The following is a 22,447-nucleotide window of genomic DNA, read 5'->3' as shown; positions in this document are numbered from 1 at the left end:
ACCAGGATTAAGTGGCCAGGGGTCGCGGCTCCGCAGAAACGCGCCGGGCGGGGACTGCGCGGGGCCCCGGGCCAGCACGCGCCTACCTTGCCGGACGAGCGCGTCGGCGGCCAGCTCCCCGGCGCCCACGTTGGCGTACTCCTCGTTGGGGTGCTTCCTGTTGTAGTGCCTCTTCAGGGAGCCCGAGATGTTGCAGGAGTAATGGCAGTGGGCGCAGCGGAAAGGCTGTGGGGACAAGGAGGATGGTTAGGGGAAGGTGAGCCCAGCCCAGATGGAGCCCGAAGGATGGGGAGCTTGACCGCTGAGCCACCCCAGCCGGGCCCAGGCCAGGTCTTCACGGCCTTCACCAAGCACAGAGCCGCCTCTGCTGTAAAATAAGACGAGAGACTAATGAAATTGAGGGGAGTGAATGCTGTGAAACCATGGGGACCACGGGTTCGAAAGTGGCTGCACGGAGGCCATCCCCTCATCACCACAAACAGCAGTAACCAGATCGCGCTAATTGCTCCTCGCGCCGGAGCTGAGAGGACTCTTCCGCATCCTCCGATCATTGATTTTCTGTCATCACTTGTGCTGGCAAAAATGCAATATTTCCAGAGACAATAGCACGAGTTATTAGACAGACAGGGTTTTAATTTAACGTAAGTCGATCCAATTGCCTTTTTTTTTTTTCCAGAAGTGCTTTGAAAAATCTCACCCCCAAGGAAGCAGAAGGCGGTATGAGGTTTTCAGCAGCAGCAGCGGCAGCTCAGTTCTGACAATTTAATAAACCGCCCGCCCTGCATGCCCCTTTCTCCTCCAACTACAGGAGCTGCAGGGAGGAAGGGGAACTGTGACCTCAGACCCCTCGCCTCCTACTCCGCTGGGAACCGAAAAGCAGACCGACGCCAGCCCTCCCCTGCCCACGCTCCCGGCCCGGGGCTCAGTGACACCCTGATCCGGGGACACGCTCCAGCTGCTGAGCTCGACCTCCGTGGGCATTTGGCTCAGGGGTTTCGCTTGAGTTTGATAACTAGACACGCGGCTGCGGGCTCGTGTGCTCACAGCAGCGAGGGGAGCGGAGACGGGCCCACGTGCCCCTCTGCGCGGCTGGGAGAGGCCCTGCTGGGGGGAGACCAGCTCCGTCTAACGGAGACCAGGACAGGACCCAGCAACACCACCTGCTCCTGAGCGTGTCCCTGCTCAGTCGTTGGTGAAAATGCTTAGTTGAGCACATTCTCATCTGACAATGCAATGCATGGCTCACTGCGGACCGGCTGGTGTCAAACACACCGAACAGACAGCATGTCACAGTGTCTTCCGGACGACGGTCTGGCTGGTTTCTCTTTCGAGAGAACGAGCTCGCCTCCCCCACGAGGTTCCGGCCCCAGGAGAGGGTCCAGGCCGGGCCGGGCCCGCGGGCAGAGGGAGGGGCAGAACATTTGTCGAACGGGCCAGGCCTGTCTCGGAGCGAAGTCCCCAGTAAGAAGCAAGGTCAGCAGTACGTCTCCCTGAGCAGTTTCCAAAATGGACGGATTCAGAAAACTGCCGATTTCAGACTGATTCTTTCGTTGTTTTTGTTACAGACGTGCACAGCCACACACCACATTTCTGACTTGCTTTCCAGAACTCACAACCTCCCGGTGCACTTGGAGCCCCACAGACCACAGAGCAAGTGCACGCTGCCCAGCGCTGGCCCTGGAACGCATCTCAGCTCGAGGCAGAAAACGGCGGGAAGCAGGACGCGGAGGGAAAGACGGGTCAGGCCAGGCCCTTGTCCGGGGAGCGGGCTCTGAGAGCAGGGCAGGCCCGCAACACTGGGCGGCACCGGGCAGGAGACACTCACTCTGGGAGCAAAGGCAAGTTCATGAAGAGCTCCCTGCGGGAACGGGCCTGGCAGAGGCTCTGGTGAGCGACACATTGTGCCAGGCACGTCTCCCAGGCATGTACCAGACAGGGGAGGGGGGCTGGTCCCACCTTCCAGCACACAGGCACGTCACAGGCACCGCGTCTCACTAAGTTCCCTAAAGAGGACGGCACTGCCCAGGCAGGACCACCTTCCAGTGAGCGGAGAAAGGAAGACACAGGGTGGAGTGTGGACAGAGCTGGCATCTGCGATGCATGTGCCTGCCCTTTTGTGAGCACTGACTGTGCACCTCTGTAGAGTGGCAGGAGGCACTGCCGTGTCCCTGCACTGCAGGGAGGTTAGAGGCCGCACAGGTAGCAGGGGCAGGGCTGCAGGCAAGACAGAGCGACCACAGGGCCAGGACGTATGCAGTCAGAAAAGGAAGGGCTCACGCAAAGCTGCCCGCGGTTCCTTCTCGCAGTGACACAGCCCGAGGGCCCGCATCACCCGCCTCCCGGCCCTGCCCGTGAGCCAGGCTTCGTGGAGAAGACCTCCCAGCAGGCAGGCCGAGCTCCTGGTGACGGGATCCGCATAGCCTCCTGGCAACAGTAGCAGCCTGCGCCTCGGTGCGGGCGGGAGGGGGGCACGCGAGCATTTCCTGGGCACCAGCTCTGTGCAGGCGCGTGGTAGGCATGGTCAGCGATCCCACGGGCGGGGGGTGAGTTGGGTGATTGTTTACAGCGGTGACGGGAACTGAGACAGGGGCGGCTGAGGAGTGGGAGAGAGTGCTACCAGCTAGGGGGAGGGCGGAGGGCGGGAACTCACTCATCCCGCGCTGTCAGTTTGTCAGTCCCGCCATCTGAGCCATGACCTGGGCCAGCGGAACTAGCGGCCCCGCCCAGGAGGAGGAGGGGCCCGGGGGGCTCTGGGGTTCTCCGACAGGCCCCTCTCACGCCCAGCGGGCAGAGTCCCAGCAAACACCTCAGAAGTCACTTCCCATGCCCACGTCCATACACCACCAGCACCAGCAGCAGCAGCCATGCTAAGGGTCAAGCTGCCAGGCGCCGGGCCCAGTTCTTTATGAGGCAAATTGGCTGGAGTGGAGTGGCTGTCAACAAGCGAACCAGAAGCAAGGGCCACGTGAATACTAGCATCTGCATTAAAGGAGCGCCCACTAGAGGGACGGAAGGTCAGGGACGAAAGGACAGGGCGGCCGCCCTCTCCCGGCCCCTGCGTGTGCTGGGCACTGGGGTGGGCACTCCCGGGCACCATCCCCAGCTCTGCAGCAGGCGGACGGGCATCCTCACACCTGTCGGGTCAGGGGTTCACTAAGGAATCCAGGATCTGAGGTGCACGTGCTTGTCCCCAACGCCCATTCCCTCCTCCAAGTCCCTCGTGTCTGAGGGCAAAAGCATGCGTCCTCCCCGTGTGCCCCCTCCTCCCCGTGTGCCCCCTCCTCCCGGCGTGCCCCCTCCTCCCCGCGCGTCCCCTCCTCCCCGCGCGCACCCCCCTCCCCGCGCGCACCCCCCTCCCCGCGCGCCCCCTCCTCCCGGCGCGCCCCCTCCTCCCCGCGCGCCCCCTCCTCCCCGCGCGCCCCCTCCTCCCCGCGCGCCCCCTCCTCCCGGCGCGCCCCCTCCTCCCGGCGCGCCCCCTCCTCCCCGCGCGCCCCCTCCTCCCGGCGCGCCCCCTCCTCCCCGCGCGCCCCCTCCTCCCCGCGCGCCCCCTCCTCCCCGCGTGCACCCTCCTCCCCGTGCGCCCCCTCCTCCCGGCGCGCCCCCTCCTCCCGCCTCCTCCCCGTGTGCCCCCTCCTCCCGGCGCGCCCCCTCCTCCCCGTGCGCCCCCTCCTCCCCGTGTGCCCCCTCCTCCCCGCGCGCCCCCTCCTCCTGGCGTGCCCCCTCCTCCCCGTGTGCCCCCTCCTCCTGGCGTGCCCCCTCCTCCCCGTGTGCCCCCTCCTCCCCGTGTGCACCCTCCTCCCCGTGTGCCCCCTCCTCCCCGTGTGCCCCCTCCTGCACACGCCTCATGGCCTTCGTGTGCCAAGGACAGAGGATGCCACCCTCCTGAACCGAGTCCCAGGCCCAGCTCCTTCCTCCGTGAGCCCTGGGGCCCCGAGGCCAAGGGGGCCCCTCCCTGCGGAAAGGCCGTGCGTTGGGCCGGCCCAGCCGCGCTCCCGGCGCCTTACCTTGAAGGAGGCGTGCTGCTCCATGTGCCGCAGCAGCTGGGGCTTCTGGGCCGCCGTGTAGTCACACACCATGCACTTGAACTGCTTCCCTGGGAAGAAGGGAGGGCAGGTGAGAGGCGCCAGGCTCCCCTCCTGCGTGTGCAGGCAGCGCCAGGCCCGAGCCCCGGGCACTCAGGACGCCTGTCAGCGGGAGTTCAGGGTCTCAGGGGAGCCGGCAGGGAGGGGCGCAGACAGGAGGCGGCCAGGCCGCCACAGGTCAGGGTGCTGGACGCCGGATAATGCCTCTTTGCCGGTCCTACCAGAATCCCCCTGAACTCCGTGTGGGCGGGCGGCTGGACTGGAGGTGGCTCCAAAGGCACTGGGCTGGGCTTCAAAGGGCTTTTAATTCATCACTAGAGACTCTTACCATAAAGGCACTGTGTGCAGCATTCACCCCCCCACCCCCCCCCACAGGTGAGCAGAACCACGTACAAAACGCTCTCTCTGAAGTCAGAGGGGGCGTGGCATAGCCCGGCTTTTTTGCGGTCAATTTTTTTTTTAAATATATTTTATTGATTTTTTACAGAGAGGAAGGGAGAGGGATAGAGAGTTAGAAACATCGATGAGAGAGAAACATCGATCAGCTGCCTCCTGCACGCCTCCTACTGGGGATGTGCCAGCAACCAAGGTACATGCCCTTGATCGGAATCGAACCCGGGACCCCTCAGTCCGCAGGCTGACGCTCTATCCACTGAGCCAAACTGCTTAGGGCTGCGGTGAATTCTTGCCCGCTGTCGGCGTCCGTACAAAGGGCTTCATCGGGCCCTTCACAGACCGATGTCTCTCTGTGCCTGTTGACAGGCACACCTGTCCAAGGGAGGCCTTCCCCCAGGTGACCCAGCCCTCAGGAGGCCGGTGATGAGGCCTCGGGGAAACAGGAACGAGCAGGGACAGGGCACGTTAAGGCGCCGATAACCAGAAAACTAGACTCCCTCGCAGCTGAAGGGCGGGGTGACTGCTGCATTCCTTTCCGCTGCATTAACAGATGCCGCGAAGGTCCACTGAACAGCGAGCTCCTCTCCCGCATTTTAAAACATCGAATCCACAAGCATCGATTTCATGGAACTGGGAGACGGGACGGGGATCACTGCCAGGTTTCCAGGCTGCGGTGTCCCAGCCCCTCCGTTGGCACACTTTACGTTGTTGCTGCTTCTTTCCACTCGTTTCATCAACAAAAATCAATCAAGAAAAGCTTCCTACACCTAAGACACAGTTCTAGGCGCCGGGGATACAAAACAAATACAGTAAAAGTCCAAAACCCCTGCTCGCGGAGCTCCCAGCCCAGCGGGAGAGGCAGAAAAACGCAAGGAAGAGAAAGAGCAGGAGGCGGAGGGGGAGCAGCAGGAGTGACAGGTGGAGGGCCCAGCTGCGGAGACAAAAGTGGTGAGAAGGAAAGGGCAGCCCAGGAGGGAAGGTAAGCCAAGGAGGGGCGCTAAGAACCTAGCTGGTTTGGGGGGGGGGGGTGATTCTGTAACAGTCTCTAGGGAAGGTGTCCCGGGAAAGGGACCCCGGGGCAGAGGCCTGAAGGTGGGAACAAGGTCTCCAGTAACACCGGGAAGAAGGTGCAGACTCCCGGGGGGAAAGCAACCAGCTCCGCGCCCGGCCAGGGAGAGCGCAGCGCAGCCTCTGTCCCTGCACCGTCCCCCAGACTCGGAGCAGGAGGCTCAGAGGGGCCGAGAGGTCAAGCTCAGCCTCCCCCCCCCCTCCCCCCGCAGCGCACCAGAGAGAATGAGGTGGTCAGTAAGGCTTACTGTTCCTGCAGATGTGGACCTCATAAGCAGTCCTGTGACGTACTGCCTCATTACTCAGGATACGGCTGCTTCGCTATCACTGTATTTTTATTGTTTTGATTGTGGGTTTCCCCCCCCCCCCCCCCCCCCGGCTCTGCTCACGTGGGAACAGCTCTGGCTCCGGCTTTCCTCCGCCTCAGGCAAGCCCTGGTCCTTAATCTGACAAATCCCAGCTAAGCATTCAGGCTTTCCCACTGACTCCCTGAAGCCCAACCCAGTTCCTGCCCAGGATCCCACGAAAGCTCCCACAGTGGGGAGGGGTCCCCAGAACGTCCTTAAAGGTTGGACCATGGCTACCTCACCTCTAGTTCTGGAATAAAAGATCTTTATTGCAATCACTTGGATGTTTATCATAAACTCCTACTCTTACATGTGATTATGCTAAGTAACAATATATTTACAAACATAGCTTGTTAGTCTTGTGACAGAGTATTCACAAGGCCCTCACGGAATGTAAAGTAAAACAAAAAATATTCAAGGCCTTTTAGGTGCAATTGCCTGTCTTCCTACAATTCGCCTTCCTTGCTCTACCCAGACCCTCAGGATGCCCTTCCCGGCCACTGCGACCAAAGCCCACCGCCCTCCCGCCCACCAGGACTCACACTGCCTCCCAGCACCCCCTCTCCTCCCATCACTGCGCCCGCCCTGTCCACGGCCCATGCTCTCCTCCCATCACTGCGCCCGCCCTGTCCACAGCCCACGCTCTCCTCCCATCACTGCGCCCGCCCTGTCCACGGCCCATGCTCTCCTCCCATCACTGCGCCCGCCCTGTCCACGGCCCATGCTCTCCTCCCATCATTGCGCCCGCCCTGTCCACGGCCCACGCTCTCCTACCATCACTGCCCCCGCCCTGTCCACGGCCCACGCTCTCCTCCCATCACTGCGCCCGCCCTGTCCACGGCCCATGCTCTCCTCCCATCACTGCCCCTGCCCTGTCCACGGCCCATGCTCTCCTCCCATCACTGCCCCTGCCCTGTCCACGGCGCACGCTCTCCTCCCATCACTGCGCCCGCCCTGTCCCCGGCCCACGCTCTCCTCCCATCACTGCCCCTGCCCTGTCCACGGCCCACGCTCTCCTCCCATCACTGCCCCTGCCCTGTCCACGGCCCATGCTCTCCTCCCATCACTGCTCCCGCCCTGTCCACAGCGCACGCTCTCCTCCCATCACTGCGCCCGCCCTGTCCGCGGCGCACGCTCTCCTCCCATCACTGCGCACGCCCTGTCCACGGCCCATGCTCTCCTCCCATCACTGCGCCCGCCCTGTCCACGGCCCACGCTCTCCTCCCATCACTGCCCCCGCCCTGTCCACGGCCCATGCTCTCCTCCCATCACTGCCCCCGCCCTGTCCACGGCGCACGCTCTCCTCCCATCACTGCGCCCGCCCTGTCCACGGCCCATGCTCTCCTCCCATCACTGCCCCCGCCCTGTCCACGGCCCATGCTCTCCTCCCATCACTGCACCCGCCCTGTCCACGGCCCATGCTCTCCTCCCATCACTGCCCCCGCCCTGTCCACGGCCCATGCTCTCCTCCCATCACTGCGCCCGCCCTGTCCACGGCCCATGCTCTCCTCCCATCACTGCCCCCGCCCTGTCCACGGCGCACGCTCTCCTCCCATCACTGCGCCCGCCCTGTCCACGGGGCACGCTCTCCTCCCATCACTGCCCCCGCCCTGTCCACGGCCCATGCTCTCCTCCCATCACTGCGCCCGCCCTGTCCACGGCCCATGCTCTCCTCCCATCACTGCCCCCGCCCTGTCCACGGCCCATGCTCTCCTCCCATCACTGCCCCCGCCCTGTCCACGGCGCACGCTCTCCTCCCATCACTGCGCCCGCCCTGTCCACAGCGCACGCTCTCCTCCCATCACTGCCCCCACCCTGTCCACGGCCCATGCTCTCCTCCCCTCACTGCGCCCGCCCTGTCCACGGCGCACGCTCTCCTCCCATCACTGCCCCTGCCCTGTCCACGGCGCACGCTCTCCTCCCATCACTGCCCCTGCCCTGTCCACGGGGCACGCTCTCCTCCCATCACTGCGCCCGCCCTGTCCACGGCCCATGTTCTCCTCCCATCACTGCGCCCGCCCTGTCCACGGCGCACGCTCTCCTCCCATCACTGCCCCTGCCCTGTCCACGGCCCACGCTCTCCTCCCACTGGCAATCACCTCCCAGAAGGCAGGCACCGCTCCTCATCGACCCTGTGCCCAGAACCTACCTCCACGGCGGCGTAGTCAGAACTCAGTCCGTGGCTCTTAACGAACGAATGAAATTAGAAATCCACTTCACACTTTACTAAGGTCCAATCTGCCCTACAGAGTCTGTGCTTCAGGCCACGTTGCGGACTGAACGTGAAAGCCCGGCGGGGCTTGGATGAAAAGCACCCCCAGCGGGAACACCAGGCGGGGTGATCAGGGGAGCCCCCAGCGTCGCAGGCTCAGGGGATGCAGGGCTGAGAGGGTTGCAGCTGCAGAGCCAAAGGCCGAGGCCTCCGGGGATGCCCATTCCCTGAACCCTTCCATGCTCTCCCACACTGTCCACACGCACGCACACACGTGGCATACACACATGCACACACACATGCACACACACAAGCCCTGACTGACATGGGGCCGCGGCTGCTGCCTCTCAGGACATAAATTCCACAAGACGGGCCCTCACCTGCCCCGACACCCACAGTTGCTGCTGGACTCGGGGTGACAGCCTCACGCCTCACGCCACACGGGGGGGAGGCCCGTACTCACCGTCCGCGGTGTGGAGGAGCTTGTGGCTTCTCAGCGTCCCCTTGGACTTGAACTTCTTGCCGCACATGTCACAGAGGTGGGTCTTCTCCGTGCTGTGGCGATTCATGTGCGCCTTGAGGTTGCTCTTGCTGCGCGTCGCATACTCACACAGAGAGCACTTGAAGGGCTTCACGCCTGCCGGGGAGACAGTACATACATGCCCACACGTGTACGTCTCCGTGTGTGTGTGCCCACCCCACCCTGAACAAAGCGCAGGGCTTGCCCTAAACACGTCACACAATTTCCACACCCGCTCTTCCCGACTGCTCCCCTCCTGAGCCTCCAGGCCTCCCCTTGGCACCTCCTCCCTCCTCCTCAAGCACATGCCCCGCATCCCGGCCTCTGTGCCCGAGCCCTGCAGCTCTCAGCCCGCTGTGCTGCTCAGGCCACTGGAGGGCGCTGTCCACACACCTCTCCCCACAGCCCTGAGCAGCTCCTCCACCAGATGCTCTTCAAATCCACCTCCAATGCCTTAAACTGAACAAAATCAAACAACCAAGGGCCTTGGTAAAAAACAGTGGGGCCTGGCCGGTGTGGCTCAGGGGTTGAGCATCGACCTGTGAACCTGGAGGTCACGGTTGGATTCCCGGTCAGGGCACATGCCCGGGTTGCAGGCTCCATCCCCTGTGGGGAGTGTGCAGGAGACAGCTGATCAATGATTCTCTCTCATCATTGATGTTTCTCTCTCTCTCCATCACCCTTCCTGTCTGAAATCAATAAATAATACTAAAAAAAACAACACCAAGAAAATCCAATGGCAGCGGTTGTCAACCTGTGGGTGGCAACCCCTTTGGGAGTCAAACGACCCTTTCACAGGGGTTGCCTAAGACCATCGGAAAACACGTATATAATGACATATTGTTTTTGTGATTAATCACTATGCTTTAATTATGTTCAATTTGTAACAATGAAATTGGGGGTCACCACAACATGAGGAGCTGTATTAAAGGGTCGCGGCGTTAGGAAGGTTGAGAACCACTGCCCAATGGGGTCAGACACCCAGGGTCGGAAGCGAAAGCCTATTTTATTCCTAAAACCAGCAGAGCTCCACAGCTGGTTGAAGGTGGGTGATGACTGGGCTGTGGGCATCTTGGCATCCAGCTGCCCTCCATTCAACAAACATGGACAGACCCTGCCTCATGTTGTCACTGAGGCGTGGTTTGAAGTTGGGAGACCCAGACCGCAGTGTCCAGGGGGAATGCAGACAAGCAAACAGGCCACCAGAACCCAGTGTGACATGGGGGGGGAGGGGCAGGGGGCGGGGACCTGAGCACAGGGTGCAGCAGACACACTGTAGTGAGCAGCAACCTCACCTTCTCCACACGCCCCGTGACAGAGCCAAGCGCACGTGATAAAGCGTCCCCCGCCGGGCTCTGCTCTCAGCTCCTCCTGCCTCGTCCGGCTCCCACCCCATCACTCCCGTCCTCTCACTGCACTGCTAGTCTCTCCACCAAAACCAGGTCACTTTCGCCCCACTTGTGGGAAAGACTGTCCTCCATCCCCCGGGGAGCCACCTTGTCCCCTGCAGTGTTCACGGTCCCTACCTCACAGCAGGGACCCAGCTTCGTCCCCAGGGAGCCGCGCCCTTCCTCAGGGGCGAGTGCAAAGCTGGCACCTGCTCTCTAACAGCCCCCGACCTCCAAATTCCCAGAGTCCCAGAGACCACTTCCCATACTTCCCTCCACGGGCCAGCACCCCAAACACACAGCCTCCATCCCTCCTTCTAGGGCTTCATCTGCACCCAACTCTTCCACCATCCAATCCTCCCCCTCGTGGAAATAGAGGGCTCCTAGGTCAGACCACCAGCACTGCTCAGCAGCACCGGGTACAGCGCACCCGTGTGGGCACCGGAGGTACTGCTGCGGCTGAGGCGCACCCTTGTGGGCACCGGAGGTACTGCTGCAGCTGAGGCGCACCCGTGTGGGCACCGGAGGTACTGCTGCGGCTGAGGCGCACCCGTGTGGGCACCGGAGGTACTGCTGCGGCTGAGGCGCACCCGTGTGGGCACCGGAGGTACTGCTGCGGCTGAGGCGCACCCTTGCTGCCTAGAGCAGGGCATCCTGGGATGTCGTTAAGGAGAGCTATGAAGACCTGCACATCGCTCACCCCCGCAACTGCAACTAAATACGTAACTGGGCCCTGGTCGAAGGGATGGATGGGCACGCCTCTCGGTGTGTGAAAGGAGTTCTAACGGCAGGAGTCCCGAAGACGTGGCTGCCTCCAGGCTCCTCCCAATGGAAGCGTGCAGGCACCGCGCTGCACGGCGGGCACTCACCTTCGTGAGCCCAAATGTGCCGCTGCAGGTCGGAGCCGTTCTTCATGAAGTAGAAGTCGCAGTACGGGCACTTCATGGCCCTCTTGCCGATCAGCCCCTTCAGCTGAACCCTCCGGCCCAGCACCTCGGAGATGGTGCTCATGGAGACCTCTGCAAGAAAGGCGGGCGGTCACCGCAGCAGCCGGACCCTCGCGGCGGCACCTGAGCCCACGGGTCAGGCCCACGGCACAGAGGAGGCCGACGGGGGTGTGCCTCAGGGGTCACGAGAGGAGCTTTGCCTAAACTGTTACCCCAGGACCTAATCAGGCCTCAAATCCAAATATGCACTTGCATGGCATCGGATAAAGGCACCATGTGACACTGTCCAGGACCGCGACCAGTTCCCCCAACGAAACCACGTCATGGGGGAACAGGCGGCGGGGGGGGGGGGGGGGGAGTCCTGTGAGACACGACCCTTCAGTGACACGCGCCCGAAGCAGAAGGCATGAGTCTTGCGTCAAACACACCGACCGTAAAGGACAACCACCTGTGTCACTGGGGGGGGCGGGGAGGGGCCTGACAGGCGGTGGGAGAGGGATGCGTGTGACCCCGCTTGTTTCAATGCTGGCCCGGCAGTGATGTTGACAGGATCCTCATTAGAGACGCCTCTGAAAGCTCTGTTTGTGGGGAAATGACATGCTGCCTGGGATATACTTTCAAAGAATATTCCAGGGAAAGACAAAGCGTGGGGGGCTGACACAGGACACAAGTGTGACACCTGAGGACTCAGCTGTGGGTACCTGGGAGCCCTCCCTGAGGAGGACCGGGGCCGCGGGGACAGTACCGATGACTAGAGCACAAGGGGTGTGCGCATGTGATGGGACACGCAGGGCGGGGAGCGGGGGGGGCGCTGCCCCACACCTGGGCCACCAAGCCTCCCCCAGAGGGGCTTTGAGAGGAACCTAGAAAGGAAACAGGAACTGTCTGGTGGGTGCGGGTCAGTGGCAACTGAGCATCAACCTGTGAACCAGGAGGTCGCCGTTCAGTTCCCAATCAGGGCTCAATCCCCAGTAGGGGGCGTGCAGGAGGCAGCCAATAGATGTTTCTCTCTCATCAATGTTTCTCTCTCTATCCCTCTACCTTCCTCTCTAAAATAAATAAAAGCATATTTTTAAAAAATAAAAAGTAAACAGGAGTTAATCGGACAGAATGGAGATGAATCCCAGGTGGTGAGGACAGAGTGACAGATATGAAGGCCCAGGCCGCACCTTCCCGCATCTGAGTGGCGTGGAACTGACCAAAGGTGACGGTCACTCCAGCTCACAGGCACCTGGGGCTGGGAGGAAGCCCACAGCTCACAGGCCACCACGCTGGGCAGGCCTGGCTCCGGGTGGCATCTTCTCAGGGACACCCGAGGGGACCCACGTCAAGGCATTCCAAGTTCATGTTGGAGAGGGGTCGGGGCTCGTGTGACCACAGGGAGGTAAGAGGATAAATGAGGCAAATGATGATATGACCTCCCGGCTCTAGACAGAGAGGACGTCTCCCTCCGGCTCACGCCTCTCATCCCCCCTCTTTGCTCCCTGTGGTGCAGCGATGGGTATCGCTGTTCTGAAACGAGTGTGAGCATTTTCGTATCGATCTCCCCCTCCAAGCTGCACAGCCTTACCCGGGTGGTTCGTCTTGATGTGCGACTTTATCAACCGATCTTCGGAAAAAGACTTCTCACACACAGGACAAGAATAACTCCTTTTGTCCTTAACAGAAAGAGAGCGCAATCAATTGACGGTCTGCTTCCACCCGGCTCTGTGGAAAGGTCGCCGCCCCACCGCCGCTGCCCCCACCATGAAAGCTAGATGCGCAGTGCCCCTGTCCAGGGACGCACGTGCAGCCTGCACCTGCCCCACATCTGCCCGCACAGCTGGCCAGCTCCACAGCGGCCGGGAACCAGGCCACCCCGGGTCAGAGGAAGGGCTGGGCTCAGTGAGAGCTGGCAGTCCTGCAGAGGTGGCCAGGCGCTCAGGGCACGGCGTGCACGGGGGTCAGAGAGCAGAGTGTAGGAGACTCTCCATGGACGGCATTGTGGTGCTCATGTTACAGATTAAGAAACTGAGGCCAAGGGCTCCCAGGAAGAGCCTGTGTCGGAACCGAGTGTGCGGGTGCCCACCTGGGCTCCTCCCGCCCAGAGCCGAGTCCTGCCCAGGCTGCAGAGAGGCCCTCACCAGGCCCGGCCGCCGCCTCACCAGCTAACGCTAATGACAAACCAGACATCACCAGCAGAGAAGACAACAGGCCAGCATCGCCATGAACACAGATGCAAACCTCCACAGAACGTGAGCACCGCAAGCCCAACGGCGCGTGAGGGAACCCTACGCCGCGACCAAGTGGGGCTGGTCCAGGGTAGGCGGGGCGTGGGGGGTTAGGGGCACACGGGGAATCTGTACCTTCTGCTCAGTTTTGAACCTAAAACTGCTCTAAAAAGTAAAGTGTGTCCAAAAGGCACATACAGTGCTCAGCACAGCGAGTGCTGGATGAGCGTGACCGCGCTGCTGCGGCGGGCGTGGCTGTGTTCCCGCAGCTCAGCCTCAGAGCACAGACCCTCGGGCCCAGGCTGCCTGGTGGACTCGCGGGACGCCCCCGGAGGCTGGTGCTCCCCAGAGTACATTTAAGGAAAGGGTACTTTGTATTTAAAAACAAAACAGCCCTGGCCAGTTCGGTTCAGTGGCTACAGCATCGGCCCGCGAACTGAAGGGCCCCGGGTTCGATTCTGGTCAAGGGCACATACCTTGGTTGCAGGTTCCCCAGCGGCCCTGGTTGGGGTGCGTGCAGGAGGCAACCAATCAACCAATTGATGTGTCTCTGTCAGGTTGACCTTTCTCTGTTTCTCCCTCTCCCTTCACTCTCTCTAAAAAAATCAATGGAAAAATGTCCTCGGGGGAGGATTCACAAAAATAAAAATAAAAAATAAAAAAATAAAACAAATAACCAAGTCCCTCCGAACAGCCAACTGGTGGGGATGCATTTCACACCCCTGGGGCCCAAGCCTGCCCGCCAGGCCCAGGTGTCCGGGGTGCGGGCAGCCGGCGCGAGGCCCAGCCAGCGCCCAGGGCTTCTGCCCCGACTGCAGCACGCTCCAGGCTTCTGTGTGCTCCCGTCACTGTCCTCCTCTGCCCCCACCCTCCCAGGTCACCCCGGCCTCCCGCATGGCACACAGGCGCTCACACGATGTCACCGTGACATCTGAAGGATGCGTGGGCCCCGCACCCACCCGGAAGAGGCCCGTCACGCCCACGTCCTCAGAGCTGACGGAGGCTCTCGGAAGCTTTGAAGGAGTTTGCGGTGATCTCCCCTGAGTCCTTGGCATTTGATTTTTTTCCTTTTAATCTCTGATCGTCTGAAAGCAATTTATCTCAGAGCTTATCAGGGCCCCTCATTTCTCGATGCCTTTGAAGGCTGGCGGGAGGACATGGGCGGTGGGAAAGGGTGCACTCTTAGAACTCATTTATTTCTTTTTCAAGACCTCCGCTCCGTACCGGAGATGAAAACCCGGACCGACAAAGCCAACTTAAAAAGCGCGGCGGTTAAAGCCTTCCTGGCGGAGGCAGCGGATGCGAGCGGCACGCCGCGATGGCGGTGACAGACCCGGCCCTGGGAGCTGTGTGTTCCCAGGGAAGTGACCTTCAGGGCAACACCAGACTCTGAAAGGAGGGAGGCGGCAGCTGGAGGCCACGGCCACGGCCACGGCCACGGCCCGCGGTGCAGCCCCCGGGCTCACTCTGGGCAAACCACGCCTCGGTCTACACCCCTGCGCCACCCGATGTATTAACTGGCCTGAGTACACCTATGAAACATCTGGAATTAACTTAGAAACATAAGGCAGGAGGCTGCACTCAACACTGTCTCCGGGATCGAAGGCCGCGGCTACGGTACCGCCGCCCTCTGTGCAATCAGCCCTTCGCTCCCAGCCCTCCCGGCCGCCGGGCTGCGCCCCAGGACAAAGGCGTGAGCCACTGAGCCACCCGCAAGGAGCAGCAACACCCGAGCCCAGTCATCACCGAGGGACACGCAGGACGGAGGGGGCAGGACAGCTGACGCTCCCCCTGTGAACAGTGAGGAAGGAGCCGGACTCGGACTCCCTTCGGGATTTCAGCTCGAGGGTCTCCCTTCACCCGCAGCGGCTCTGCTCTGCCAGGCCGTGCCCCTGTGGTTCGGGTGCCGGGCAGCTGCCAGGAAGCGGCTCTGTGCAGCGGACACTCTGGTGGCCCGAGGTCCCCGGTTCTGGGGACACGCGCCCGCGGGCGACACAGAAACGAACTGGCCTGTGACCAGGTAAGAAGGCCCGCCCTCCCGTCGCCCGGGAAAGGAACCGCTGTGCCCCATCATTCAAGGTCGGGAACATTTCCTTCCACTTGAAGGAAGGAAACCACCGCAGACGGACCGCGACTCCCAGAGGGACTGGCGGCAGCTCCCTTTCCTTCCTCTGCTTCGTTGGCACCGATCGTTGGTTGATTTTTAAACTAGTTCACCTTTATAGCCAAATAAACGGTGCACTGACAGGTCAGTGACTGACAAACATGTCACTTCGCCACCCCGCACACACATGTACACATATTGACACGTGAACGTACGGAAACAGGTCTCAGAAATAGCACTCACCTGGGTGTGGGCGGGTAATGCGGATCATTTCTGTTTTGTTCGATCCCCTTTCCTTTAAGGTAGAGGGGCGGCCCCGTAAGGGATCGGGATGGACCATGACTCAGCCAGAACACGCCGCCCGCGTTATTCTACACGCTTTCTAACTTAGCCCTCACCACCCCGAGAATAGGACAGGGACGCCATGTCCATTGCACAGGTGAGAAAAGTGAGGCTCCAGGAAGCTAAGCGGTCACCCTAGATCCCAGACGTGGACGCGGGGTCTGCCTCCAGCCTGCCAGAACCCCAAGCCCCTCTTGCTGTACCAATAGTGTCTTCTCTCAAGACTTCCTTCCCCATGTTTGCACAGGGGTCCAGACATGTCCCCGACCAAGACCCTGCCCAGGCCCCACATCTCCCGATTCCAGTACAGCCCTGACTGTACGTCACACCGTCTAGTTCAGCAGTTCTCAACCCGTGGGTCGCTACCCCTTTGGCGGTCGAACGACCCTTTCACAGGGGTCGCCAGAGACCATCCTGCATATCAGATATTTACATGACGATTCATAACAGTAGCAACATTACAGTTATGAAGTAGCAACGAAAATAATGTTATGGTTGGGTCACAACATGAGGAACTGTATTTAAAGGGCCAGAAGGTTGAGAATCACTGGTCTAGTTGCTATGAGAGGGAGAGGTGCCAGGAAGCAACCGTGTTAAGTGGGTGCACACCTTCCAACCCCTCGGTGGACCCTGGGCTGAGAAACGGCTGAGTCCCCGGGAATGAAACCCAGCACCCTGAGCCCTGCCACAACGGGAACAGACCGGGCCCAGGTCCACTGGGGGGAGGGCTCCTCTTCAATGTCCTCACTTTGCGCGGCATCACAGGGGAGGGTGCGGAATCACAGGGGAGGGTCCGGCGGGCTTTCAACACCCCTGGCCTCAGCCCCGAGGGTCGCAGTGAGAACCAAGCCCCAGGCTGACATGAGGACTCACCCCCCTCAGGGCAGCACCCCATCCCCACCCATCCAGCCCTGCCCTGGCATTGTCTGCACCCCGTTTTCCATCACGAAGCTCACCCATGCACCTCTGAGGAAGGCAGCACAGTCACTCCACCTCCAAGTGCCCAAACCAAGAGGGGCCCCTCGGGCGGAGATCCATAACCACAGACAGTGGACAAGAGAAGCTTCTTAAATGCCAGTTAGCAAGAAAAACGAAAGCCCATGAGTTGGGGCTGAAGGGCTGAGAGCAGGTCCCTGATACCCCATTCATTGCCTGTGACCCCTGGGATGTGGCCGGGAGGCAATTACCCCATCCAGGGGCCAGAACATAGCTCGGGGGACCCCGAGTCCCTCCGACACAGGCACTGGGCATGGAAAAACAGGCCCAGACTGTGACTCTCCTCCAGCTTCCTCCTCTCATCAAGCCCAAGTCCGTGTTTGAAAACCCCGTCCCAGAGCACCGCGTTCCGAAATGAACGATGGAACAGTAGGAACAGGGTGACAGCCACCTGCCTGTGATGCGCTCCAGGCCGGGCTGTGCGGGCAGCTGCCTGTCCTTCCTCACTCCGCCCTCCCTGAGGACGGGTCAACTGAGGCCCGTCCTGTGATCCGTCCTGAGGCCGAGGGGGCGGCAGTCCGGGTCCTGGGATGAACGGCGACACCCCACGCTCCCTGAGAATCCTGTTCAGTGTCGGCCTCCCTCCCTCCTGGCTTCACAGGCATTTCTAGCAAAGTCACAATAATGCCTCCTGTCACCTGGTTCCCGGCCCCGGGGAACCTGGAAGCCACACCAACCTGTCAGCCATTCTGGAAGGAAGCAGGGCCGAGTAGCAGGCAGAACCAGGGGACAGGCAGCCGCTGACACACAGCCAGCCACCCAGCACTGAGTTCCTCAGCTCAAGCATTCCATTCTCACCTCCCATTGACTCCAGGGATCTATATACATGTACAAACACGTGTGTGCATGTGTACATGTTTGTGCTGTTGGTAGTTGTGTTTCATGGATGTGTACGTGTGTCTATTAGACTTATCGAGGGATCACGTCATAAATTATATAAATGTCTAACCACTATGCTGTATATTTGAAACTAGTATATCGAATGTCAACTGGAAGTGAAAAAAGTCATTTAAAAAAAACACGTGGGCCGAAACCGGTTTGGCTCAGTGGATAGAGCATCGGCCTGCGGACTGAAAGGTCCCAGGTTCGATTCCAGTCAAGGGCATGTACCTGGGTTGCGGGCACATCTCCCAGGAGGCAGCTGATCGATGTTTCTCGCTCATCGATGTTTCTAACTATCTCTCTCTCCCTTCCTCTCTGTAAAAAATCAATAATATATATTTTAAAAAAATAAATAAAAAACACGTGTGTGTACGTATACATATGTATGTGTGTATGTGCATATATATACCCGTGTATGTGAGTACGTAAGACAGATATGTACTTTTTAATACAGATTTCATACAGAAGGCCACGCAGGAAGGACAAGTGACACCCAAGGTTACACAGCCTGTGCAGTGCTGGAGACAGGATTCGAATCCAGGTTCCTAACCCCAGAGGGCATGTTCTTGCCCACCCACAAAACCTGGGCAACCCTGACGTCACCCTTAGTGACAACATGCCAGTGTGTGGTGCCAGGAAATGGGGCATGACATCCCATCTCCGAAGCCTCGCTTTGTGCCGCCTGAGGCATAGGAAGGGTGCCATGGAAACCAGCCCCACCAGGGCCCGCTGTGCCCCCGGCACCCGCCTCAAATCACTCCCCACTGTCATCCCAACTAGATGAGTCGCAAAAATAAACAGTCATGCGATGTTATACAATCTCCCACCAAAGAAGTGAACAGATTTACCATGGTGAATATGAACCGCATCTTGAATAAACACATCGCTTTTTTAAAAATAAAGTTGCTGGCCCAGCCAGTTTTGCTCAGCGATTGAGCATTGACCTATGAACCAGGAGGTCACGGTTCGATTCCTGGTCAGGCACATGCCTGGGTTATGGCTCGATCCCCAGTAGGGGCAGCCAAACAATGATTCTCTCTCATCATTGATGTTTCTATCTCTCCCTCTCCCTTCCTCTCTGAAATCAGTAAGAAAATATTAAAAAAATGAAATGAAAATAAAATTGCTTCACTGATATTCTCTTGATTTCCTACAAATAACACAACCGTTAGACAACCATGGTCGTCACGGTTCACTGTGCTCTTACTATGAACCAATCGCCTTATTATCTCTTGGCAGGCGTCATCTAATTGCCTCCTTCAACAACTCTGGTGGCAGCTATGGGGACGACGTTACCCCTGTTAGTATTCCTAACACATCGCTGAGAGAGCTGGCTTCCCTTCTGTTCTGCAGAGCTCCCTTCTGCAGACTCTCTCCGACGCTGAACATTTTGCAGAGAAAGCAAGTTTATTCCCTCTAATCTTTTTTTTTTTTTTTATCATCAAACTGGAGGCTCTCCTGGGAAGGCTCTGGGAAGGCGGAGAGCCTGCGTGGTGAGAAGGCCTCTTGGTTCAGGGTGGACGCTGACACACTGGATGGACACGAAGCGGGGACACCTCCATTGGCATGAAGGTGAGCAAGCCATGAGCACCCAGGGGAGACGGGCTGCCCCCGGCTTCTACTTACCAGCTCTGTGTGCACTTTAAGGTGGGCCTGCAGCTTATATTTATCTGGAGTCGAGTAGTCACAGCCATCAGTGGGACACTTCAGCAGGATGTTACTGTGTTTCTGAATGACATGGCGTTTAAGGCAGTTTTTGGTGATGGAGGAATAATGACACTGGGAGCAATAATACAGATGTTCCCGGGTGTGGGTGCGGACATGCATGTCAAAGTGCACTTGGTACCAAAAAAGTTTGCCTAAAAAAACATGTTCACGTGAGAACAAGGAAGTTTCTTTTATACTGAACTTGATTCTTTTTCACATTATTACTGCTTAGTAACTACTATATTTATCTGCGTCTCCTGCTGGTCCGGGTTCCCCTTCACACTTTCCTCCACATTTCTGTCTGGAATTTACTTTTCAGAGGCGGGAGCCTGCAAACGTTAAAGGCGCCAAGTTTCTCGCCTGAGGTCAGAGCCAGGAGAGGAGGACCCTTCAGGTGCCAACCGCTGTGATGCACACGCATATATCGCAGGGCCTCTGAACCCCAGGGACTCTGGGGTCCCCGGTCCAGAGCTGGGCCTCCTGCTCCTGCCCTGCCAGCTCTCGGGTGGAGGCCAAGCCTGCTGTGTCTGGAAGGTTCTACCGGGGCTCCCTGCAAGGCGCTGCAGCCTCCTCCGTGCCCTCTCTGCTCCTCTGGACCTCGGCCACACGTCAAGCCCTACGGGACCCACGGCCCGTGCCAGCACGAAGCTCTCCTCGGGCAACACCCTGGCAGAGGCGGGCAGGGCCTCCGCGTGCCGCCTGAGCCCACACTTCGCTGTCCCGCACCCTGGCCGCCTCCGCAAGGCCCTCGCCGCGGGGCCACCATCGCTCCGGAAAGGAGGGCCGGCTCTCGGGAGAGACGCGGGCTCACGGCGAGCACGAGGTGCCCCGAGCGAGGGGGGGTGGCGGGCGGCCCCCAGCGCCCCGCCGCCTCTCTTACCGCAGTATTCACACTCCAGGTCCCCGTACACTTTCCGGATCCTCTCGCACAGGCCGGGGTCCATCCGCCTCTTGGCCAGGCCGTCCAGGATCCGCAGGAAGGCGTTCATGTTCGCCCGGCGCTCGGGGCCGGGGCCGCCCAAGTCAGGCGGGCGCAGGGCCCCGGCCTCGGCACCAGTGACCGGAGGAAGGTCCGCGGCCTCCGCTGGGTCCGCCCCGAGACACCTGTCGGGATCCGGCCCGTGGGACGGGGGGCTCTCGGCGCCCTGGGTGTCCTGGTTGGCGGCAGGGCTTCCGGCCGTGGGCAGCAAGGGGGTGACTTCTGCGCCCTGAGACTGGGTGGAGCCCTCGGGCTGGGGGTGCGGGGTCCCCCCGGGAGCAGGGTGGGCCTCAGCAGCGGAGGTACCGCTTTTCAACAACAACTCACCCGACGCCGCCCCTGGCGAGGGGAGGCCTGCGGAGACCCCCGCGGCTGCGGGCTCGCAGGGGGGCAGGGCAGTGCCTCCGGCCTGGGGGGCGGGCACCGAGTGCCCGGGCGGCGCAGGCTCCTGCAGCGGGGCCTCCGCCTCCTCCCGGGGGGCACTGGCCCCCGGAAGCGCAAGCCCCCCCTCGGCCAGCGGCAGCCGGCCGCCCAGCGCGTCGGGCTGGATGTCCCCGCCGGGCTCCAGCAGGCAGAAGCTCTGGTTGATGGAGCTGGTGAAGGCCGCGGCCTCGGGGGCGGCCCCGTGCGCCTCCCGGATGTGGGCGCGCAGGCGGATGGAGCTGACGAACTTCCGCAGGCACAGGGCGCACACGTAGACGAAGGGGTGCTTCCGCACGTGCAGCTCCAGCGCCTGGTACTTGGTGGCGCCGTGGCCGCAGAGCTCGCAGGCGAAGGGCCACTGGTCCCCGTGCACCAGCATGTGCCGGTCGCGGTCCAGCTCGTTCTTGAACTTGCGCTCGCACACGTGGCAGTCGTACAGCAGCTGCCGCTTGCCCTCGCGCGTCAGCAGGCGGAGCCCGTCCAGGGCCTCGCGCACCTGCGGGTCCTGCGGGTCGTGGGCGTCGCGCACGTGCTTGATGAGGTTCTTGACGTCCGAGTACTTCTTCTTGCAGAAGCGGCAGTGCTGCTTGACCTTCTTGTGCACCCGCTCCACGTGCACCTTGAGGTGGCCCTTGCTCAGGCAGGTGAAGGCGCAGAGGTCGCAGGAGAACTTCTCACCCGTGTGCTTGCGCAGGTGCACGTTCAGGTTGGCCTTGATGGCGCTGGCGTAGCTGCAGTGCGCGCAGGCGTAGGGCTTCTCGTTGGTGTGGATGCGCAGGTGGGCCTGCAGCGAGTGCTTGAACTTGAAGACCTTGTTGCAGTACTCGCAGGTGAAGATCTTGAGCTGCGTGGGCCCGAGCCTGGGGACAGACACGGCACCGTTACCGCCGGGCACTCGGCACAGGGCAGGGACCACTGACTCGCCCGAACCAGACAGCAGGGCTCAAAGGGGAACCACGCGGGATGGAGCGTGGACGGGTGACACACGCACGCACTCATGCACTCATCAGCGGGCAGGACCGGAGGAGCGGGGAGGGCACAGGGATGGAAGGGGGGCTCCCTGTGGTGGTGGTGGGGGCAGGTCAGCACTCGGTTGGGCCTCAGTGTGTGTGCTGATGGCGATGCGAGCAGGTGGAGAGAGAGAGACGCAGCTAACGCGGGTGGGGGTGGGGGGGAAGGTGCTGGAGCAGAGAGGTCTGCGTCCAGGCCCAGAACAAGGAGGCGGAGGCAGAGGAGGAAGAGGAACGCGGCTCACTGCATGCACCCTGAGCAGCTGAGTGTGGCCCACACAGGTTGCCTTGTCCTTAAATTAAGCATATAAATGGACTGCAGTCCGCAGACACCGGAGGGTACAGCTCAGGGGGGAATGAAAATACTCAAATGTGAACACTGCTGGTGCGCCTGAACCCGTGGCTAATTTAAGCGAACGTGTTTGGACCTTTCTCAAATGACAGAGGCGTCCAGGAAGCGACATTTAATTTGGTGCAAAGAGCTCCCAAAGCAGGAACCCCGGATTCATGGCGTTAACTAACACATCACAGAGTTTCCTTCTGTAATGCAAGAGCTAAATGGTCACTGATCGATTCCGGATCAGGGCATATGCCCGGGTTGTGGGCTCAATCCCCATGGGGGGAGTGCAGGAGGCAGTGTGAGAACCACTCTCACATCCATGGTTCCCTCTCTCTCCCTCTCCCTTCCTCTCTCTCTAAAAAGCAAAAAATAAACAAAAAACTAAAAAGAAAGACACAAAATTCCTCATAAAATATAACCTCAATTTTATAAAATATATGGCCTATAAGTGACACCAATAAATGTTTACTTAAAAACTAATAAATAAAATATAT

General features: G+C 60.4%; 1 protein-coding gene across 1 annotated transcript in view; it reads right to left on the bottom strand.

The window, feature by feature from the left end:
* ZFAT (zinc finger and AT-hook domain containing) overlaps positions 1-22,447 on the bottom strand; it is a 46,464-nt gene that overhangs the window by 8,556 nt on the left and 15,461 nt on the right. Inside the window, exons 5-11 of the mRNA XM_081111372.1 lie at positions 20,082-21,463; positions 19,121-19,353; positions 12,531-12,618; positions 10,883-11,032; positions 8,569-8,742; positions 4,005-4,093; positions 87-225 (exon numbers count right to left, since the gene is read on the bottom strand). Of these exons, the coding sequence (XP_080967498.1) occupies positions 87-225; positions 4,005-4,093; positions 8,569-8,742; positions 10,883-11,032; positions 12,531-12,618; positions 19,121-19,353; positions 20,082-21,463 (2,255 nt within the window). The remainder of the gene's footprint in view (positions 1-86; positions 226-4,004; positions 4,094-8,568; positions 8,743-10,882; positions 11,033-12,530; positions 12,619-19,120; positions 19,354-20,081; positions 21,464-22,447) is intronic.

Source organism: Myotis nattereri (assembly GCF_964212035.1).
Source record: "Myotis nattereri genome assembly, chromosome: 17".
Classification (NCBI taxonomy): Eukaryota; Metazoa; Chordata; class Mammalia; order Chiroptera; family Vespertilionidae; genus Myotis; species Myotis nattereri.
This window is presented reverse-complemented; position numbering and strand designations above follow the sequence as displayed.